This window comes from Hemitrygon akajei, unplaced genomic scaffold (assembly GCF_048418815.1).
Source record: "Hemitrygon akajei unplaced genomic scaffold, sHemAka1.3 Scf000101, whole genome shotgun sequence".
Classification (NCBI taxonomy): Eukaryota; Metazoa; Chordata; class Chondrichthyes; order Myliobatiformes; family Dasyatidae; genus Hemitrygon; species Hemitrygon akajei.
The window spans coordinates 937259-958931 of record NW_027331987.1 but is presented as its reverse complement, the minus strand read 5'-3'; the positions used below and the strand labels follow the sequence as shown (position 1 = coordinate 958931).

The following is a 21673-nucleotide window of genomic DNA, read 5'->3' as shown; positions in this document are numbered from 1 at the left end:
GAAAACGTAATGCATTACATTTTCCTCCATTTTGCTTTTATACCTTACCCCAAAACAACACCACAACGTCATCAGTGGGGCCTTCTGGGAGTTGTAGTCATTGTTCCTCGCTCGCTCCCTGTCGAAGCATGTTTCGTCAGCCACCACAGACGTCACCGAAACAGACCCACCGAGGCGCGAAGGGGAATCACACCCGTCCTTGTGGGCGCCGAGGCCGGCAACACCGACAGAAGCGACTTGCTCATCTCTGCCATGGCGATGGAGCGGAAGAGGAGGGGCTGATCATGGGCCGATTTCCTCCAGCCTATCGTAGCTCAGAAGTAACACTGTCCCCTGCTGTCATTGGCTGCAGTGCCTGTCGCTCAAATGGGAACTCAGAGGGTGATTAGTTTATGTGAACGTCAGTCAGCCTTCCTGTCTTTATGAGTTTGGATTTGGATTTATAACGGGACAGGAAGCAAATTGGGAGAAATGTGAGTTTTTATGTGATGGTGCATCAGTCTCCGAGTTACATTATTAACAATAAAAGGGCAAAGGCCGTGGTGAGGAAGTAGGTGATTTACTGGAGTTTACATGGAGATAATATTGGAAGGGATATCAAACTTGGAATTGTTTGGGATATGATTTAGAAAATGGGGGGTTTTGTGGGGATCATAATATTCCAGTGTTGATTAATGAGGGCAAAATGATTATTACTGAAACAGGGAAGGTTGTGTTACTGGCTGGGTCATTTGCTGAGATTCATAATCAGGATAATTTAAGTGAAGAAGTTAAACAATGTAGGGATATGTTTTTCAGTGAATACACTGATGTGCTGGAAGTCAGCTGTAGCAATGATAGTATCACTGATGGAGAGATTTCTTTGTATGAATTTAATAAGTCTATTAATAATGCAGGTCTGGTGTCCGCAGGAAAGAGTGATATTTGAAATTGTAATTGTTTATAATTCTCTTTTGTGGAAATATTAAATGTTTGAATTGTGCATTTACTTTCCTCATGGAAAATCGAAATAGTAGTGCCAATTCTGAAACCTGTAGGATCGCTATTTGGTCCTTCTAGTTATGGGCCTATATCGTGAATGTCTCATTTATGTAAACTTATGGAATGTAAGGTAATCAAGCGCCAGTATTATTTTGGAAAGAGTGATGATAAAGTGTTTTATTAGAGTGGATTTTGGAAGGGTGAAATGACATTAGATTCAGTTTGAGGTTTGGAAGATGATATTCGGAAAGCACAATCAAATAAAGATGTTGTAATAGCAGTATTTCTTGATACTGAAAAGGGAAATGATATGGAAGGAAGGACTTTTGATTAAATTATGGAAATTAGGAGTGAGGGGAGGATGTATAATTTTTCTGAGTTTTTTATTTGGACGGACTGTGCAAGGGCTGGTCGGCATGTTATGTTTGTGTTTCTATGAGATAGAGAATGGGATCGCACAAGGCAGTATTTGTAGCCCTTCATTATTTAATATTATGCTTAATGATATTTTCTCTGAGATGGGAAAATGGGATACCCTGGGTAAATCGCAATATACAGATGACGTAGCTTTATAGATTAGAGGTATTAATTGCAATTTACAATTAATAGGTCAAACAGTGGTCAGATTGATGAGGATTTTAAGCTTTCAGTCGTTAAAACACATTACGTGGTTTACAAACAGCATTAATAGACTTGCACTTGATTTTAAATTATGTCATTAATATCTTGAGGAAGTGTCAGTGGCAAGATTTCTCAGTATGTGGATGGATAATAAGCTGACATGAAAGCACCTATCAGTAAAATAATTGATAAATGTAAAGGAGCTTTAAACCTCCTCAGACATCTGTGTGGGTATTCTTGGGTGCAACTTGAAAATCTTTGCTGACCAATTATATTTGTTTAATTTCATCTGTTCTTGATTATGTCTGTGTGGCTAATGGATCAGCTTCATCTTCAAATTAAAAATGTTTGTATGTGATACAATTACAGACTTTAAGATTGTGTTCTGGTGCAGTAATATTGTCTTCTGTTTTAGATTTACTGATTGCAATGGGACAATTGCCCTCAAAGTAACAGAGGTTCAAGTTGATGTCAACATACTGGATTAATTTGCGGGGGCAAAGAAATGATCATCCTGTTAAAGGTGTGCTGGAGGACGGTTGGGGACATCACAAGAAGAGTGTTTTTTGTTTTGGGTGGCTGGGTTATTCCCACGCTGGGAATATGGGTGTATTTGATGATACAATATGTCCCACTGTAGCTTTCTCTGTAACCCCACCTTGTTTTTTCCGATGACTTTAGTTGACTTTAGTTTACACGATCGGATTCGGTTCTGCCTGAGAGTCTGTTGGTTCATCAGTAACTTAATGAAAGTTATTATCATACAGTAACCATTTTTACAGATGAATCAAAAGATAAGTTAACTGGGGATGTTGGTGTGGCTGTTTTTGTGTGCCTGAATTGCAGGTAATGATAAAGAAATGACTTATAGTCATTTATCAGCATAGGAAGCAGAATTATTTGCCAACAGTTTAGGCTTACAGTGGGTGGAGGAAATTGGTCCTTATAATTTGCTCAGAATACATTTCGGTTTTGATGAGTCTTAAGCAGGTCATTCTGGCAGTGGGTCAGATTGACTGTTGGAAACTTGTCAAACGGTATTTCGTATATAAAGTTTGATATATATCTCTGCACATTATGGGCCCTGCATATCACAATGTTGAGGGAAATGATGGGGTTGACTGTTTAGCACCAAAAGCTGTTAAATGCTAAGCTGTGGATATAGACCTTCCACTTAGCAAATGAGAAGCTAAAGCGTTGGCAGTGTTGGTACTGTTAAGAATTAGGGGCTTATGGCAAGACGTAGGATAATGGACATAAGGACAGTCACCTTTACAGAATACATAAACCTGTTGGGTTTATAGAAGAAGGGCTTAAAACAAGGGAAGTCATGGTATTGACATGACATAGAAATGCCCACACTATGCTTAATTATGCCTTGTTTCAATGTGAAGCGTATAAGGCTTGAATAATCTAATGCAGTCTTCAGTACAATCTTTGCGAGGGTAGACAGTTTTCAGATAAAAACTTTATTAAATTATGGGACTGACTTTAAATTAATTCACAGTTTGAGCTGGAAAAGGCATGTAATAATTGTTAAACCGAAGGAAATGGCATATAAAGTAGCAAAGGTGAGTGGGATGTTGGATTATTGGGATGCTCTTAAAATCCAACAAAAGGCAACGAAAAAAGCCGTAAGAATGGTAAAGACGAAATATGAGGGCAAACTGGCCAAATAATATAAATCAGGATACTAAAAGTTTAGTTTACAGTTACATCAAATCTCCCCTCATTCTTCTATGCTTCAAGGAATAACGTCCTAACCTGTTCAATCTTACCCTGTAACTCAACTCCTGAAGACCTAGCAACATCCTAGTAAATCTCTGCACTCTTTCAATCTCTCCAACCTCTCCATGGATACCTCATGTCTGAACTTTCTGAACTAACCTCCCATGTGGGTCCTTGTCAAAGGCCTTACTAAAGTTCATTTAGACAACATCCACAGCTTTTTCTTCACCTACTTTGTTGGTAACCTCTTCGACAAACTCTTCAAAATTCATTAAACACAATGTACTATGCACAAAGCCATACTGACTATCCTTAATCAGCCCTCGGCTGTCCAAATACTTGTATATCCGATCTCTCAGAACACCTTCCAATAATTTACCTATTACTGATATCAGGCTCACTGGCCTGTAATTACCTGGTTTACTATTGGAGCCTTTTTTAAACAACCGAATAACAAGAGCTACCCTCCAATCCTCCGGCACTGCACCTGTGGCTGAGGACATTTTAAATATTTCTGCCAGGGCCCCTGCAATTTCTAAACTCGTCTCTCTTAAGGTCCGAGAAAATATCAAGTCATGCCCAGGGGATTTATCTACCTTTATTCGATGTAAGGCAGCAAGCACCTCCTCCTCTTTCATCTACAAATGTTCCATGACACTACTGCTTATTTCCCTTCCTTCCATATACACTATGCCAGTTTCCTGAGTAAATACCGATGCAAAAAAACTGTTTAAGATCTCCCCCATCTCATAAGGCTCCACACATAGACGACTACTCTGATCTTCTAGGGGACCAATTTTGTCCCTTACTCTCCTTTTACTCTTAATATACTTATAGAAATCCTTCGGGTTTACCATCACATTATCTGCCAAAGCCACCTCATGTCTTTTTTTCCTTCCACATTTCCTTCTTTGGTATTTTCTTACGTTTTCTATACTCTTTAAGTAACTCATTTGCTCTTTGTTGCCTCTACCTCCTATACACCTCTCTCTTTTTCTTAACCAGATCGCCAATATCCCTTAAAAACCAAAGTTCCCTATGCCTGTTAACTTTGCCTTTAATCCTGGCAGGAAACTGCAAACTCTGCATCCTTAAAATTTCACATTTGGAGGCCTTCCACTTACTGAACACATCCTTGTCAGGAAAAAAAAAACTTATTCCAATTCACTCTTCCTAGATCCTTTTTCATTTCCACAAAATTGGCCCTTCTCCAATTTAGAACCTCAACTCAAGGGCCAGACCTATCCTTATCCATAATTAACTTGAAACTATTGACATTATGGTCACTGGACCCAAAATGTTCGCCTACACATACTTCTGTCACCTGACTGTCTGGTTTCCTAATAGGTGCCTCTATATATTGATTTAGAAAACTTTTCTGAAAACATTTCACAAACTCCAAGCCATCTAGCCCTTTTACAGTTTGGGAGTACCAGTCAATATGAGGAAAGTTAAAATCCCCTACTATTACAACTTTCTGTTTCTTACATCGGTCTACTATCTTTATACAGGTTTGCTCCTCCAATTCACTCTGACTATTGGGCGGTCTATAATACACCCCTATTAGTGTGGTAACGCCTTTCCCGTTCCTCAGCTCCACTCATATGTGCTCTGTAGATAAGCCCTCCGGTCTGTCCTGTCTACGCACAGCTGTGATATTTTCCCTGACTAGTAATGCCACTCCACCCCTTTTCATCCCTCCCCCTCTATCACGTCTGAAACAATGAATATTTCTATCATGTATAAACCTTAGGTGGGAGGTTATCTTTTTGTATTAATGTATTAAAAATAAATTATAAATTCTACCAATGAGAATTACAAATTCTCTTACTCAAGGATTCATATTCAAAATAGTATCCAACAAATCAGATTCTTGCATATACGGGAACTTCGATAATTATTTTTGTAAAAAATGTCTAACCTGAAGATATTGCCGAAAGTGTGCATGAGAGAGAGAATATTTGCTAATTAACTCTTCAAAAGTCATCAATCGACCATCACAAAATAAATGAAAATAAAAATAAATAAATGCAAAAATACAGATCCCCTTAATCACTAAAAATTAAACAACATTGGGAGAGAGAACTTAATATGACCTTTGTTAATGAAGATTGTCAATTCTTCTTTAATATGTGCCAATCAGTGTTTAATTCAATTTAAAATTGTTCACTGTTACTATTTACCAAAGGAGAGACTATCCAAAATATTTACTAACATAGACAATTATTGCGATAGGTATAAAACTGAAGTAGCCACTTTTTCACATATGTTCTGGTCATGTTCTTCATCAAAATGTTTTTGGAAATCTTTATTTACTACAATTTCTAAAGCTCTGAAAATTAATTTACAACCTAATGTACAAAACCTTTGATTTCTGTCTATACATGCAATCCTTGCATGACCTTTATCCTCCTCCACCTCACTATCTGCTCTACCACTCTGGTAACCCTCCCTCTGCAAATCTTTTTAACCCCGCCCCCCTCAGCAGCACTGGCAAATCTACCCGCAAGGATGTTAGTCTCCCTCCAGTTCAGGGGCAAACCGTCCCGTCGGAACAGGCCCCACTTTCCCGGGAACAAAGTCCAATTGTCCAGAAACATGAAGCCCTCCCTCCTGCACCATCTCCTTAGCCATGTATTTAGCTAGACTCTCCGCACAGTTATATTAACAGGGACTTTCCTCCTGACGCCGGTCCCGGGACCCGACCCGTTTACAGACCCGGAGCGGAACCGGAGCAGATTCTCAGCCACTGGTTTTCATCCCAGGTCGCGAAGAAAGGATAAAGTTTCCCCGTGAATTTATGCCCAGTGAAGGTATGGAGATGGGACTTGGTCTCCGCGTTGTAAAATGAAACTGTCCCGGACTCGTAACTGAGATAAACTCCCACCCTCCCGGGGATGGGACCGGCAGCGAGACGGGACTCGGGGGAGGTGAGACCACGGTCCACGTCATAATCCCGATGTAACACGTCAGCAACCCGCCCGATGACCCAGAATCCGGTCTCCGGTCTCGGACTGACGCCTCCCTCCCTCTCCACAGACTCGGCGGCGACTCCCAGCCACCAGAAACGATTCCCCGTCACCTCCACTTCCCAGTAATGTCTCCCCGATGTGAATCCCTCCGATCCCAGCACACATTCCCAGAATGTGAATCTCTTCCCGGTGTCAGGGAGATCCCTCCAGGTCCCGGTCCGTCTCACACTCTTCCGATCCTCAGACACCTCTAGACACGGATACGCCGTTTCCACATCCAGGATGACAGAGACTAGGGGGAGAAGTAGAGAATTAGAGAGACATCGGGTATCGGGGGGAGACTCGGACAGCGCGGCCCCGGGGGATCGGGGGGAGACTCGGACAGCGCGGCCCCGGGGATCGGGGGTGGGGGGAGACTCGGGCAGCGCGGCCCCGGTGATCGGGTGGAGACTCGGACAGCGCGGCCCCGGGGATCGGGTGGAGACTCGGACAGCGCGGCCCCGGTGATCGGGTGGAGACTCGGACAGCGCGGCCCAGGGGATCGGGTGGAGACTCGGACAGCGCGGCCCCGGTGATCGGGTGGAGACTCGGACAGCGCGGCCCCGGGGATCGGGTGGAGACTCGGACAGCGCGGCCCCGGGGATCGGGGGGAAACTCGGACAATGCGGCCCTGGGGTGGCCGACACGATCCTTTGACTCCTCATTTAGAGCAGTACAGCACAGGAACAGGCCCGTCATACAATGTTCACATTCATTTGTGAGTGTGAAGTGATGGTTTGAGACAGTAAAGGAGGTGATAATGGGAACCAGTAGGGGAGAGATGAATGGCAGATTGAACCAGAAGGGGGAGGAGTGGAAAGCCTGTGGGTGAACTGTGTGTGTAGACGTAATGAGAAGCTGGAGGGGGCAAAGATGGCAGATGAGGATGACTTTGTCCCCTTTCCCACAACCCCATCCCCCGCAGCCCCTCGTTAGGACAGGGAATGAATTTGCAGGAACCCTTAAGCATCACAGGACCTGATGAAGTGTTTCAGTCTGAACCGTGGACTGTTTACTCTTTTCCATAGAAACTTCCCGACCTGCTGTTCCCCCAACAATTTGTGTGTGTTACTCTGCTTTAAATATACTCAATTATTTGGCCTCCACAGCTGCCTGTGGCAGATTCACTATCCTGTGGATAAAGGAATTCCTCCTCATCTCTGTCCTAAATGGACATCCCTATAGTCGGAGGCTGTGCTTACCATTCTCTACCCACCCACATCCTCCCAATATCAACTCTCTCCAGACAGGTGTCAGAGAGATCTGGCGAGACCCTTCATCAGGACATGTGTAGCTTGGATTCCCAGCATCTGCAGATTTTCTCCTGTTTGATTTTTAAAGCAGAAGTTAATAAGTAAAGTTCTTGATTAGTCAGAGTCTCAAAAGTTATGGGGAGGAGGCGGGAGAATAGGGTTGAGAGGGATAATAAATCAGCCATTCTTCTAAACTCGCGTGAGTACAGTCCCAGAACCATCAAACACTCCTCATATGTTAACTCTTTCATTCCCGGAATTATTCTTGTGAATCTTCTAGAACCCCTCCAATGCCAGTACATGTTTTCTAACAGAAGGGACCAAAACTGCTCACAATACTCCAAGTGTGGTCTGACCAATGCCTTATAAAACCTCAGCATTACATCCTTGCTCTGTATTCTAATCCTCTCGAAATGAAAGCAAACATTGAGTTTGCCAATCTTACCACTGACACAAACTGCAAGTTAACCTTCAGGGAATCCTGCACAAGGACACCCATGTCCATTTGCACCTCTGATTTTTGAATTTTCGCCCTGTTTACAGAATTGTCTCTGCCTTTATTCCTTGGACCAATGTCGTACCTCCCTAAGTTTGTACCTGCCAAACTCAAATAAGACCACATGGTCCTCACATGTTAACCCTCTCATTCCCGGAATCATTCTAGTGAATCTTCTCTGAAACCTCTCCAATGTCAGAATAAGGAGGTTAAATAAGGAGCCGAATACTGCACACAGCATTCCAAGTGAGGTCTTACCAGTTCCTTATAGAGCCTCAACATCACATCCCTGATATTCGATTCCTCTAGAAATGAATGCCAACATTGCATTTGCCTTCTTCATCACATACTCAACCTGGAGGTTAACCTTAAGGGTATCCTGCACGAGGACTCTCAAGTCCCGTTGCATTTCAGAACTTTGAATTCTCTCTCCATTTAAATAATAGTCTGCCCGTTTATTTCTTCTACCAACGTGCATGACCATACACTTTTCAACATTGTAATTCATTTGCAACTTCTTTGCCCATTCTCCCAATCTATCCACGTCTCTCTGCAGACTCTCTGTTTCCTCAGCACTACCGTTCCCTCCACTTACCTTTGTATCATCAGCAAACTTAGCCACAAAGCCATCTATTCCATCATCCAAATCGTTGATATACAACGTAAAAGAAGCAGCTCCAACACGGACCCCTGTGGAACACCACTGGTAACTGGCAGACAACCAGAATGGGATCCCTTTATTCCCACTCTCTGTTTCCTGCCAATTAACCACTGCTCTATCCACATATGTAACTTACCCGTAATTCCATGGGCTCTTATCTTGTTAAGCAGCCTCATGTGTGGCACCTTGTCAAAGGCCTTCTGAAAATCCAAACACACAACATCCACTGCATCTCCCTTGTCTAGCCTACTTGTAAATTCCTCAAAAGATTGCACTAGGTTTGTCAGGCATGATTTTCCTTTAAGGAAACCATGCTGAGTTTGGCCTATCTTGTCATATGCCTCCAGATACTCCGTAACCTCATCCTTGAGAATCGACTCCAACAACTTCCCAAACACTGATGTCAACCTAACAAGTCTATGATTTTCTTTTTGCTTCCTTGCCCCTTTCTTAAATACCAGAGTGGCATTTGCAATCTTCCACTCCTCCGGAACCATGCCAGAATCTATTGACTTTTGAAAGATCATTGCTAATGCCTCCGCGATCTCCACAGCTACTTCCTTCAAAACACAAAGGTGCATTCCATCTGGTCCTGGAGATTGATCTACCCTTAGACTATTCAGCTTCCTGAGTGCTTTCTCTGTCGTAATTGTGACTGCACACACTTCTCTTCCCTGACACCCTTGAGTGTCCGGTGTACTGCTGATATCTTCCTCAGTGAGACTGATGCAAATACTCGTTCAGTTCCTCAGCCATCTCCTTATCTCGCATTACAATTTCTCCAGCATCATTTTCTATCTGTCCTATATCCACTCTCACCCGTTTTTTATTCTTTATATACTTGAAAAACCTTTTAGTATCTTCTTTGATATTATTTGCTGGCTTCTTTTTATAGTTCATGTTTTCCCTCTTAATGGCCTTCTTAGTTTCCTTTTGTAAGCTTTTAAAAACTTCCCAATCCTCTGTCTTCCCACTAATTTTTGTTTCCTTGAATGCCCTCTCCTTTGCTTTTACTTTGGCTTTGAATTCTCTTGTCATCCACAGTCGCATCCTTTTTCCATTCGAAAATTTCTTCTTTTTTGGAATATATCTGTGTTGCACCTTCCTCACTTCTCGCATAAACTCCAGCCACTGCTGCTCTGCCGTCCTTCCCGCTAGTGTCCGTTTCCAGTCAAATTTGGCCAGTTCCTCTCTCATGCCACTGTAATTTCCTTTACTCCACTGAAATACCGACACATCGGATTTCGGCTTCTCTTTCTCAAATTTCGCAGTGAACTCAATCATGTTACTATCACTGCCTCCTAAGGGTTCCTTCACCTCAATCTCTCTAATCACCTCTGGGTCATTACACAATATCCAATCCAGTAGCTCTGATCCCCTGGTGGGCTCAACAACAAGCTGTTCTGAAAAGCCATCTCGTAGACATTCTACAAATTCTCTGTCTTGAGACCCTGTGTCGACCTGATTTTCCCAATCCCCTCGCATGTTAAAATCCCCCACAATTATCATAACACTGCCCTTGTGGCAAGCCTTTTCTATTTCCTGTTGTAATTTGTAGTCCACCTCACTGCAGTTGTTAGTAGGCCTGTATATAACTGCCAACAGGGTTCTTTTACCCCTGCGATTTCGTAGCTCAACCCATAAAGATTCTTCCGATCCTATGTCACCTCTTTCTAATGATTTAATATAATTTCTTACCCATAAAGCCACGCCACCCCCTCTGCCTACCTGCCTATCCTTCCGATACACCGTGTATCCTTGGACGTTCAGCTCTCAGAGACATGCATCCTTTAGCCACGTCTCAGTGATGGCCACAAAATTATACCTGCCAATCTGTAGCTGTACGACAAGATCATCCACCTTATTCCTTATGCTGTGTGTATTTAAGTATAACACCTTAAGTCCAGTATTTGATACTTTTTGTTTTGATTGCACTGCAACTCATTCCAGTGGCTGCAAATTTGCCCCATCACCTGCCTGTCCTTCCTGACATCTTTACTGCTCACTATCTTAGATTTATTTCTGTTTTCCCCCTCCTCCACTCTATCATTCCTGTTTCCCATCCCCCTGCCAAATTAGTTTAAACTCTCCCTAACAGCTGTATTAAACATTCCCGCGATGATATTGATCCCCTTCGGGTTCAGGTTTAACCCGTACCCTGGCACCTGGGAGGCAGCACACCATGCGGGTATCTCTATCAGGCTCACAGAATCTCCTGTCTGTTCCCCTGACTATGGAATCCCCTATCACTACCGCATTCCTCTTCTCCCTCCTTCCCTCCTGCACAACAGCGCCAGGCTCAGTGCCAGAGACCCGGTCACCGTGGCCGTCCCCTGTCAGGTCATCCCCCTCAACAGCATCCGAAACGATATACTTGTTGCTGAGGGGGGCAGCCACAGGGGTGCTCTCCACTATCCGGGCATTTCCCTTCCCTCTCCTGACAGTCACCCAGTTTTCTGATCCCTGTAGCCTAGGGATGACTACCTCCCTGTAGCTCCTGTCTATCACCTCTTCATTTTCTCTAATAAGCAGTAGGTCATCAAGCTGCAGCTCCAGATCCCTAACACGGTCTCCGAGGAGCTGAATCTCGGTTCACCTGGTGCAGATGTGGCTATCAGGGAGGCTGGAGGTCTCCCAGGATTCCCACATCTGACACCCTGAACAAAGCACTAACCCTGCAGACATGCTACCTAATTCTACAGGAATGAAACAAAGAGAGATAGGTCTACTCACCCACTTGCTTCACCAAGCACACGAACTTTTTAAATCGTTAGCTAATGTGCCCTGCTGTTCCCCCGTCCGTCCGGGCCGATTTGCCAAGGGGAGAAAAAGAGTCGGTGCCTCGCTCTCGCCTCTTCCCATTACCGCCTAAGCCCGTTGAGCCAAATCCCTACACTCTGCTGCCACCCACTCCGCTGCCCGCTGTATAGGGTGGTCATCTTTTCAAACTCTCCGCGCTGTCCTGCGCAGTCTCGCCGTTTTTGTACGCGAAGTTTTTTAAAAAACTGTCTTCCTACAGAATTTAGCTCCCACGCCGCCCTTCTTGTCCCAATCTAAAAAAACACCTTCAGTCGTGTATTTATCAGCCTATTCCACACTGTCTACATGAAATTCAGCAAGGCCTTCGATGTCGATGATAGCCCCCACTTGGAGCATTGTCTGCATTTCCGGTTCCCGAATATGGGGAGGGTGTCATTACACTGGACAGGAGGCTTCAGGAGGATGTTACCAGGACTGGGGGCTTGGGTTAAAAGCAGAGAGTGGATAAGCTTGGGCTATTCAGCTGTAGTGTAGGATGTTCAGGTATGACCCCTTATCAAGGTAAATAATTCATAAGGAGCTTAAATAACGTTTCTTTTTCCAACAAATGGGAGTACAGAACCAGAGGCCTCAGATTGAAAGTGAGACGGGAAATTTTTCTGAGTGGTCTATCGGCTAACATTCTCATAGAGAGGGAGGATGGTAAATGGAATTTGCCCTCAGACGCTGTAGAAACAGGTAAAAATAAAATATTTTAAAATAAATTTGGGCAGGTACACAGATGGGAACTGGTTAGAGGGATGGGGAGGGGCAAACACACACAAATGGGACATGCTCAAGAAGACATCTTAGTCTTGCAGATTGATGAAGTGGGCCGTGAGTTCAACATCCGTCAAACCCTCCCAGATCATCCTCCTGAGGAATCTCACCCCGGAGTCAGTTTGTGAAGTGTTGATGTGACGTCACGTCAGAGGGCAGCTCAGTGCCACAGAACAGACAGACTGGGTAAGGACGGCAGATTTCAATCCTAAATGGGAATTTGTGCCTATTTCTGTGGCCGTGTGTCACACTCTGATAGTATGTGTGTGTGTGTGTGTGTGTGTGTGTGTGTGTGTGTGTGTGCGTGCGTGCGTGCGTGCGTGCGTGCGTGTGTGTGTGTGTGTGTGTGTGTGTGTGTGTGTGTGTGTGTGTGTGTGTGTGTGTGTGTGTTGATTGTGGTAAATATCCGTTTGCTGTGTATACACATTGAAGGAGAGTGTGCACATTGAAGAATTTGTATGTTACAGTGTGTCATCACATGTCTGGTGTGTGTTGACAATGTGTCACACTCGATTGAGCTGTTTAAATGAATAAATGACTGTCTCGGAAGAGATTGGTTTCCAGGTTACTGAGAGAAATTACAACGTACGTTGCTGAGGCTCTGACGACAATCTGCCAGTCCTTCCTGTGTATGTGTGTGAGGGAGCTTTGCCAGGCTGGTTATGCTGTTTGTGCTTCTCCCGAGATGAACTCTTGACCCATGTCAATGCTTGTTGGTGTGTCCGAGCTCATTCTCACAATGCTTCAATGTAGTAGTCTGATCACCATAAGACGTTGGAGCAGAATTAGGCCATTTGCCTATCGAGTCTGCTCCGCCATTCAATCATGGCTGATCCTTTTTTCCCTCCTCAGCCCCACTCCCTGGTCTTCTCCCCGTAACCTTTGATGCTGTGTCCAATCTAGAACCTATCAAGCTCTGCCTTAAATACACACAAGTTCCACAAATTCACCAGCCGCTGGCTCAAATTTCTTCGCATCTGTTTTAAATAGACCCCCCTCTATCTAAACTCCACCACCATGGGAAACATTCTACTCTGTCTGGGCCTTTCAAAATTCGAAAGGTTTCAGTGAGATCCCTCCCCATCTTTCTAAATTTCAGCGAGTACAGACACAGAACTATCAAGCGTTCCTCGTATGATAACCCTTTCATTCCTGGAACCATCCTCATGAAATTAACCTTCTGCAATGCCAGCACATCTTTTCTTAGATGAGGAGCCCAAAATTGTTCACAATACTCAAGGTGAGGCCTCACCATTGCCCTATAAAGCCTCAGCAGCACATCTCTGCTCTTGAATTGAATGCTATTCTTAACAACAGATTAAAAGCCAGGAGCAACAGGCTCTGGGACAGCTTCTTCAACCAGCCCATCAGACTGATTAACTCATGTGGACACAACTGTATTTCTATGTTATATAAACCAGCCTGTTGTACATATTATTCATCATAAATTACTATAAATTGCACATTTAGACGGAGATGTAACGTAAAGATTTTTAATCCTCATGTATATGAAGGATATAGGTAATAGAGTCAATTCAATTCAAATCAATTTCTTGTTTATTTTTTTCATCCCAATCATACTTTCAGTTCCCCTCTGTAGATATTTAAAAACTTCCCAATCTTCCGTCTTCCTGCTAATTTTTGTTTAGTTGTATCCCCTCTCTTTTGCCTTTACATTACCTTGTCTTCCCTTGTCAGCCACGGTTTTACTATTTTGCCATTTGAGTATTTATTTATTTATTTTTAGAATACATCTATCCTTCACCTGCCTCATTTTCCCGGAAACGGACACCATTTCTGCTCTGCTCTCATCCCTGCCAGCATCTCCTTCCAATTTGCTTTGGCCAACTCCTCTCTCAGACCACTGTAATTTCTTTCATTTCTCTGAAATACTACAACGTCAGACTTTACATTCTCCTTATCAAATTTCAAGTTGAACTCAGTCATGTTGTGAGCACTGCTTCCTAAGGTTTCTTTTAACTACTGACCTCTGGTTCAATACATAACACCCAATCCAGTAGAGCTGTTCCCCGAGTAGGCTCGACGACAAACTGCTCTAGAAAGACATCACATTGCATTCAACAAACTCACTCTCTTGAGATCCTTTACCAACCTGATTTTCCCAATTGCCCTGCATGTTGAAATCTCCCATGATTATCATAACATTGTCCTTTTCATCAACCTTTTCTATTTCAGGTTGTAATCTGTGGGCCTCAACCCACTGACTGTTGGGAAGCCTGTATATGACTGCTGTCAGTGGCATTTTTACATTTGCAGTTCCTTACCTCAACCCATAAGGATTCAACATCTTCCAATCCTATGTCACATCTAGCTGCTGATTTACCAGCAGAGCCACACCATCCCATCAGCCTTCCTTCCTTCCTCCGATACATTGTGTAATCTTGAACATTCAGCTCCCAACTACCTGCATCCTTCAGCCACGTTTCCGTGACGGCCACAACGTCATACCTGATAATCTGTAATAGTGCAACAAGATCATCCACCTTATTTCTCATACTCCATGCATTGAGATATAACACTTTGTGTACTGTATCTGCTACCCTTTTTAATTCTGCATGTCTAATGCACTGATACTCACCCTGCTGGCTGCAATTTTCTCGTCTCATCTGTCCACCCTATCTGTCAGTCTGACTGCACGCTATCCTTTCATTTTTACCATCAGTCCTTTCCCTTCACTTCAGTCCTAAACCCCACCAAATTAGTTTAAACCCTCCCTGACAGCTCTATCAAACCTCTGTGTGAGAATAATATTCTCCCTCGGGTCGAGGTGCGACCCATCCCTTTTGAGCAGGTCATTCCTCCACCAGAACAGATCCCAAAGATCCAAGAACCTGAATCCCTGTCCCCAGCACCGTCTTCTCAGCCATGGTTTATCTGCCAAATTATCCTGTTTCTACCCTCCCCAGTACGTGGCACAGGCAGCAATCCAGAAATTACAACCCTGGAGGTACTGCTTCTGAGCTTTCTACCAAGCTAGCCAGATTCTTTTCAGGACCTCTTTGTTTTTACTTCCTATGTAATTGGTCCCAAAATGCAACAAGATAGCTGACTCTTCACCCTCCCTCTCCAAAATGCTACAGACACGATCTGAGACGTCCCTGACCCGGCACCTAGGAGGCAAGATACCATTCGGGTGCCCCATTCACGTCCATACATTCTCCTGTCTGTCTCCTGACGATTGAGTCCCCTGTCACTACTGCCCCCCTCTTCTCCCTCTAACAACAGTGAGAGTTGTGGACCCAGAAGGGTGAAGACCTGTGTCAGTCAGAATCTGCACTGCAAGTGCACGAAGACTTGTGTATTTTCCTGACAATCCCGGTCACCACACTGATACCTGCTTTTATTCCCTACAGTATCATCAAGTCAGTATTAAATTCCCAGCTCCTGTGGTAGGATTCAAATTCATGTCTTGGCGTGTTAGTTCAGTGTGCCTGGGATCAGGACACAGTGGTGCATCTGCCAGTCCCGTGTATTGGTTGTATTGTGACCCTGTGCTGGTGTGTCCATGGGTCTGACATCTCCAGCTGACCATGTGACAGTGATGCCTCCCAGTCGGTGGGGTTGATGTGGAATAAACTTCAGTTCCCCTTCAGTCCATTATCGCAGCCAATCTTTGCTTCAACTTATGAATTAATTGTGTTTCATGAACAAGGAAAAATGAATCTTTGTAAGTTTTACCTCGGTTAATGGCATCAAGTGTTTCTGTCAGCACTGTGTTCAACAAATAGAAGCGATCGAATTTTTCAACCGGTAGGGCTTCATCTGTCACTGACAATTCCTGGACATCATCACTGATTCTGTAAATATTAAACTGCTGGTGATAAACTGCAATTTTGAACTATGTTACAAATCCATACAGGGTTTCAGTAAAGAGCCTGTCCTACCTCCTGTTTCGATGAGCTTCCTCCTGAAATAAATAAAAGCACAAATCTGATTAGACTTGGACTTAATGTCCACATCCTGAATTTCATCCAAATCATTACAAGGTGTTGAAAATTCCCACTCCCACAGTCACAAACACACACCAGCAATACAAAACCACGGGGAAAATTACAGGGAAAGTTTCTGAAAGTTAGACAATTACTAAGAGGATGAAATTTACAGGAAAGACAGGACAGGCTGTGCATTATCATCTGGATAAGACGTCAGAATGATAAAATGGAACAATTTAAGATTAGTGATGGATTTGATTGTGTGCTGTTGGAAAAAGTACCTCGATTTATGGCGAACACGAGAGGACACAGGTGCTTGGAAGTAGTACAGAGGAGATGTCAGGATAAGTTTTTTGGAATGGGTGGAATGAGCTGCCGGCAACGAAGGTGGAGGCGGATGCGAAAAGGTCTTTCAAGAGACTCCCACACAGGTACATGGAGCTTAGAAAAATAGAGAGCTATGGCTAATTCGATGTAATTTGTAAAGTAAGTACATGTTTGGCACAGCATTGCGGGCCAAAGAGACTGTATTGTGCTGTATGTTTTCTTTGTTTCTATGTTTCTATTGATGGGGAGACCTTCATTCAAAGATAAAATGCCAGGTGGTTCTGAATAAATCCCACAAGAAATTTAGTGAGGAGGATCTGGAACTCAGTGCCACAGGAGTGGTTGAAATGGAACAGCAGAGACTGACTGTAATGAGGAGGCTGGATAAACACGTGAGGGACCAGGAAGTTCAGGGCAGTGTTGCTGGGTGCGGTGAGTAGGTGTCAGGAGGCTTGTGCAGAGGGGAAATTGATAGAAGATGGACCGAATGGCCTGCTCATGGGGGAGAATGGGACACAATCCCATGTAAAACTTATCCGAAAAAGTAGAGACAGTGAAAGTTTCTGTAATCTGATGGAAACCGGATATGGAGGATAAGTCTGATGTGTGGGTCACATTCTTTGTTCTCACTGATTGACAGAGAGACCCTCACACCCACCGCACCAGACACACTCACAGTCTGTGACTGGAACTGGGTGTTAATGGGAGTTTTAGAGGATATTTAATGCGGTAATTAAGGACACAATCAGCAGCTCTGTGTAATGATCAGGGTAAAAAAATTCAGAAAAGATTGCATTCTGTCCTGCGATGTACAGAAGTTGTGGAAGTCCAGTTTTGGGACAACAACAACAACCCTGAATAGATGCATCAATTGTCTGGTGAGAAACAGTTTACTGCCATTTGTAAATGCTGTGTGCAGGAGCAACACGTCTGTTTTCTGTCTGCATTGTATTCTGTGTTACATGTTTATTACAATAACCAGTGAGTGGGGACATGGTAAAAGCAAAGGGAATAAGTTACGTATTCATACTTTGCTCTGGGCTGTTTTAAGCCTGGGACTGGCAGATGCCATATCTTTGACTGATACGTTGCAGAATAATTTACGATTAATTATGCAAAAAATTTCATCACTTAAATATTGTATGTTGCTGATAAAGGATCGAATATCTGTCTCCAACATTTTAGAATGTCATTAGCGGAGTGATTGGAGGTTCGTCATGCAAGGAGAACACTCTGTGTGAGGACACCAGCAGCGGCAATTGATTTCTTAGAATTGGCCGCTGTGCTGTGTTTATTTCAAATATACCACTGTTCATTTAGTTCAATTTGACAGAAATAAATTGAAATATATTCCCTCACCTTGAGAAATATCACACCGTCTTTCTGATCCATCTGTTCCTTTAACTTAGTGATTTCCTCCTGAATAAACCTTATATTCTCTTGAATCTTAAGAAGATTTTTCTCCATTGAATTTAGAATCCTCGCCTCTTCTGTCCTGAGATCCCTGAGTAAGCTTTGCTCTTTCTCAGTGATAATCTGGCGCAGTTCAGCAAACTGCGATGTGATGTGGGACTGAACGCTGTGTGACTGTTCCTGTCGAATAAAAGGTGAAGATTAGTTTACTGCATTGCTGTGTTCTATTTCCTGATGACATGAAGGTGACCATTCGGTCCATTGGGGTCCATAATACCTCTGAGACATTCCCATCAACCCCATTCCCTCACATTTTCCTGAAACTTATTCTCCCTCATTGACGCATTAACTCCCAGCTGATTCACATACACCCTTCCCCACCTTCACAGGGTTAATTGTAATTAACTGTTCATCCAGCATGTCCTAGGAATGTGTCTGAAACTGTCATGGCCACAGGGAGAGCATGCAAACTCCACACAGACAGCACGAGAGGTTACGATCGAACCCAGGTCACTGGAGCTGCGAGACTCGGCTATTCCACATTAAAGGGAGCAAAACTCGACAGTAATATCAGAAATTCCACTCAGGAAGCCTCACCCGAACTCCAGAAATCTTCTCTTTCTGTTGCTGCTCCCTTTCCTGGAAGTCTGATTTCTTTTTTGTGAGAGAGTCTAAGGAAGATTTTAGCTGATCCTGGAAGTCAGAGAGTGAAGGAAATAGAATCAAAGATGCAACAAAAGAAACAGGTGATCAAACCCGATTATCACACAAAATGCCGGAGGAACTCAGTGAGTCAGGCAGCATCTATTCAGGGGTAATAAACAGCCGGTGTTTCGGGATGAGACCCTTCATTAGGACTGGGAACGAATGGGACAGAAGCCAGAATAAAAAGGTTGGGGACGAGATCCAGCTGACACGTGACGGGCGAGACGACGTGAGGGGGAACGTGGGGGAAGGTGATGAAGTGAGAAGCTGAGAGGGGACAGGTGGAAGAGGTAAAGAGCTGGAGAAAATGGAATCTAATACGAGAGGACAATCGACCATGGAGGAAACGGAGTGATTTGGGGCTGTGTGGGGCCATGAATCGTGACGAGGGCGGGGTCGGTAGGAGTCTGGTGTAGCACTTGTCCCGTTTGCAGGTATCGGTGTCAGGAGGGAGATCAGTGGGGAGGAGCGAGTGGATAAAAGGGAGTTAAGTAGAGAGCGATCCCGATAGAGAGCGGAGAGTTGTAGTGGTGGAGGCTGGGAGTGGGCTTTTGAAGGGAAAGATGTGCTTCGTGGTAGAATCCCATTGGAGACGGCGAACGGTGGGGGATGATGTGTTTGTTTATGGAGGCTCGTGTCATGGACAATAGACGATGGGGATAGTATCAAATTCGGATTACTTTTACCTTGTAGATTTTAACAGCTTCTTTAATCGGCCCGAAGCGGTGCTCTCTGTGTTCCTGCGCAACTGCACAGATCACACAGATCAGTGTCTTGTCCGTTTCACAAAACAGCTTCAGTTCTTCCTCATGTTCCTCGCAGTGAAGTTTACTTTCCTTCCCTTTCGGATTCAGGTTAAGATTTCGAGCTTTTTCAGCCAGATTTGCTAAGGCCCGATTCACCCTGAGGGTGCGGTCAGCAAACACCGCTCTACATTCCGGGCAGGAGTTTCTCTCCTCCCTTTCCCAACACCGTGTGATACAAGAGCGACAGAAGTTGTGTCCACACTCCAGTATAACCGGATCGATGAAGAAATCCAGGCAGACGAGACAAATTACCTCCTCGGTCCAACTCTCGGCCTTTCTTTTCGAAGCCATGTTAACTCCCGGCACTTCCTGATTCAGAATGCTTTCACTTTCGGGGAGCTGCTGATCCCCTGCAGTACCGCGATTGTCCACTACACGCGCTGCAGTCTCAGGGAATGAACATAGTTTTGCTGGATGTGTTCAGGGGAAATTCTGGCTATTTCTATGTTTAGTTTGGGATCAAAAGACACATTAAACGGGCAACAGATAAGAAAACGCGGCGATAGACTGTCTAAGCCCGGCTACGAGCGGAGGAGGGTTGGCCGTATGGCTACCAACCCATCTCGTAAAAACCAAGTGCGACAAAAACGTCAGCTGAATCTCCAAAGGCCTCATCCGTGCGGTCGGAAGGACCTTCCCCTGGAAGACGATTGAAGTCCTGCGCTGAAAGGAGAAGCCATGTACCCCCCGGGGTGGTTTACTACTATAGTAACTGTGAGGCTTCCTCAGCCAACGCTGCCACTCCCTGTCCAGTGTAGAAGATCCCTGTAGTTCCAGTCGGCAGCATTCCTGTACGACAGGGGTTCCCAAACATTTTTTTAATGCCAAAGACCAATACCAGTAACCGTGGACCCCAGGTTGGGAACTCCTGCTCTCCAGACATCTCGGTGTGATGGCAGGCCAACAAGTTTCGGGCGTCTTTCCCCGAGCTGCTGATCTTCCAGCAACACTCGCTGTCCGTTTTCCTGCGCGTCCTAGGAACAGCCCGAGGATCAGTCAGCCTTCTGTCACGTAGCTGCTGTGGCACAGACCCTTGCATCTTTCTCCACAGATCTTCGCCAGCCCACATTCCGCAAAGAGGTTAGTGACCGTCTCGTCTCCACTGCAGTAATCTCAGGGCAGCGCGCTGTGGGAGTGATCTCCGGGCATGCAGCAAGGATCAGACTGGGAGGGGCCCTCTCGTCTCCACTGCAGTAATCTCGGGGCAGCGCGCTGTGGGAGTGATGTCCGGGCATGCAGCAAGGATCAGACTGGGAGGGGCCCTCTCGTCTCCACTGCAGTAATCTCGGGGCAGCGCGCTGTGGGAGTGATCTCCGGGCATACAGCAAGGATCAGACTGGGAGGGGCCCTCTCGCCGCCAGACAGGTGAGGTCCTGGTGCCTGTTGGTGAGATCTGGTGATGAGGCATTCTGCCAGATCGTCTGGACTGTCTGCTCAGGGAACCACTCCACTAAAAAACTACTCTAGTAAATCTTTTTATTGATTTTAAACAAACATAAATGAAACATGAATACAAAGAGCTTGAGAGTACATAATTAATAGGTTAAGGTATAAATACAAATAGATGATAATAACCTCCCAAACTCATAGTGGTTACAAAAAATGGAGAAAATAAGAATACCTCCCCCCCAAAAAAAAGAAAAAATCCTAACCGACATGGGCCATTGCATTATATCAATTATACACAGTAGCGTCAATAACTCCGCACCTCCATCCAAATAATTAAGGACAATAAAAGTAAGGTTTAGGAAAAGTCAGTTTAGCTTATATAAAAATGTTGAATAAATGGTCTCCTAGTTTCTTGAAATTTAACTGAATGGTCAAAGACAACTCTTCTAATTTTTTCTAAACTCAAACAAGAAATAGTTTGAGAAAACCACTGAAATATAGTTAGAGGATTAAGTTCTTTCCAATTCGATAGGATAGATCTTCTAGCCATTAATGTAACCAATGCAATCATCCGCCGGGCTGAGGGGGGATAAACGACTATTATCCACCATTGGTAAACCAAAAATTGCAGTAATAGGATGCGGTTGCAATTTGATATCCTTGGACATGTGAGCCCTATGAACAACCTTAAATTGTATTAGGCATGTTTAGCACAAATAGAAGAAGAATTGACTAATTGTAAAATTTTCT

At 44.2% G+C, this 21673-nt stretch overlaps 1 protein-coding gene across 1 annotated transcript; it reads right to left on the bottom strand.

Annotated features, from left to right (window-relative positions):
* Nucleotides 1-3801: 3801 nt before the first annotated feature.
* LOC140723120 (zinc-binding protein A33-like) lies at nucleotides 3802-19825 on the bottom strand. The gene is made up of 6 exons (XM_073037746.1): nucleotides 19415-19825; nucleotides 18621-18716; nucleotides 17970-18203; nucleotides 16236-16258; nucleotides 16030-16148; nucleotides 3802-6594 (listed from the first exon to the last, which is right to left on the bottom strand). Exons 1-6 carry the CDS (start codon nucleotides 19823-19825, stop codon nucleotides 6041-6043), a joined length of 1437 nt encoding a protein of 478 aa, XP_072893847.1. The 3' UTR covers nucleotides 3802-6040.
* Nucleotides 19826-21673: the final 1848 nt, after the last annotated feature.

Bases quoted from the DNA above. Each gene is read 5' to 3' on its own strand.
- LOC140723120 (XM_073037746.1), bottom strand. From the start codon at position 19,825: ATGGCTTCGAAAAGAAAGGCCGAGAGTTGGACCGAGGAGGTAATTTGT. The intron at 18,204-18,620 runs GTGAGGCTTCCT...TTTATTCGACAG, and splicing joins AGAAGATTTCTGGAGTTCGG to GAACAGTCACACAGCGTTCA. The intron at 16,149-16,235 runs GTAGGACAGGCT...TAATATTTACAG, and splicing joins GAAGCTCATCGAAACAGGAG to AATCAGTGATGATGTCCAGG.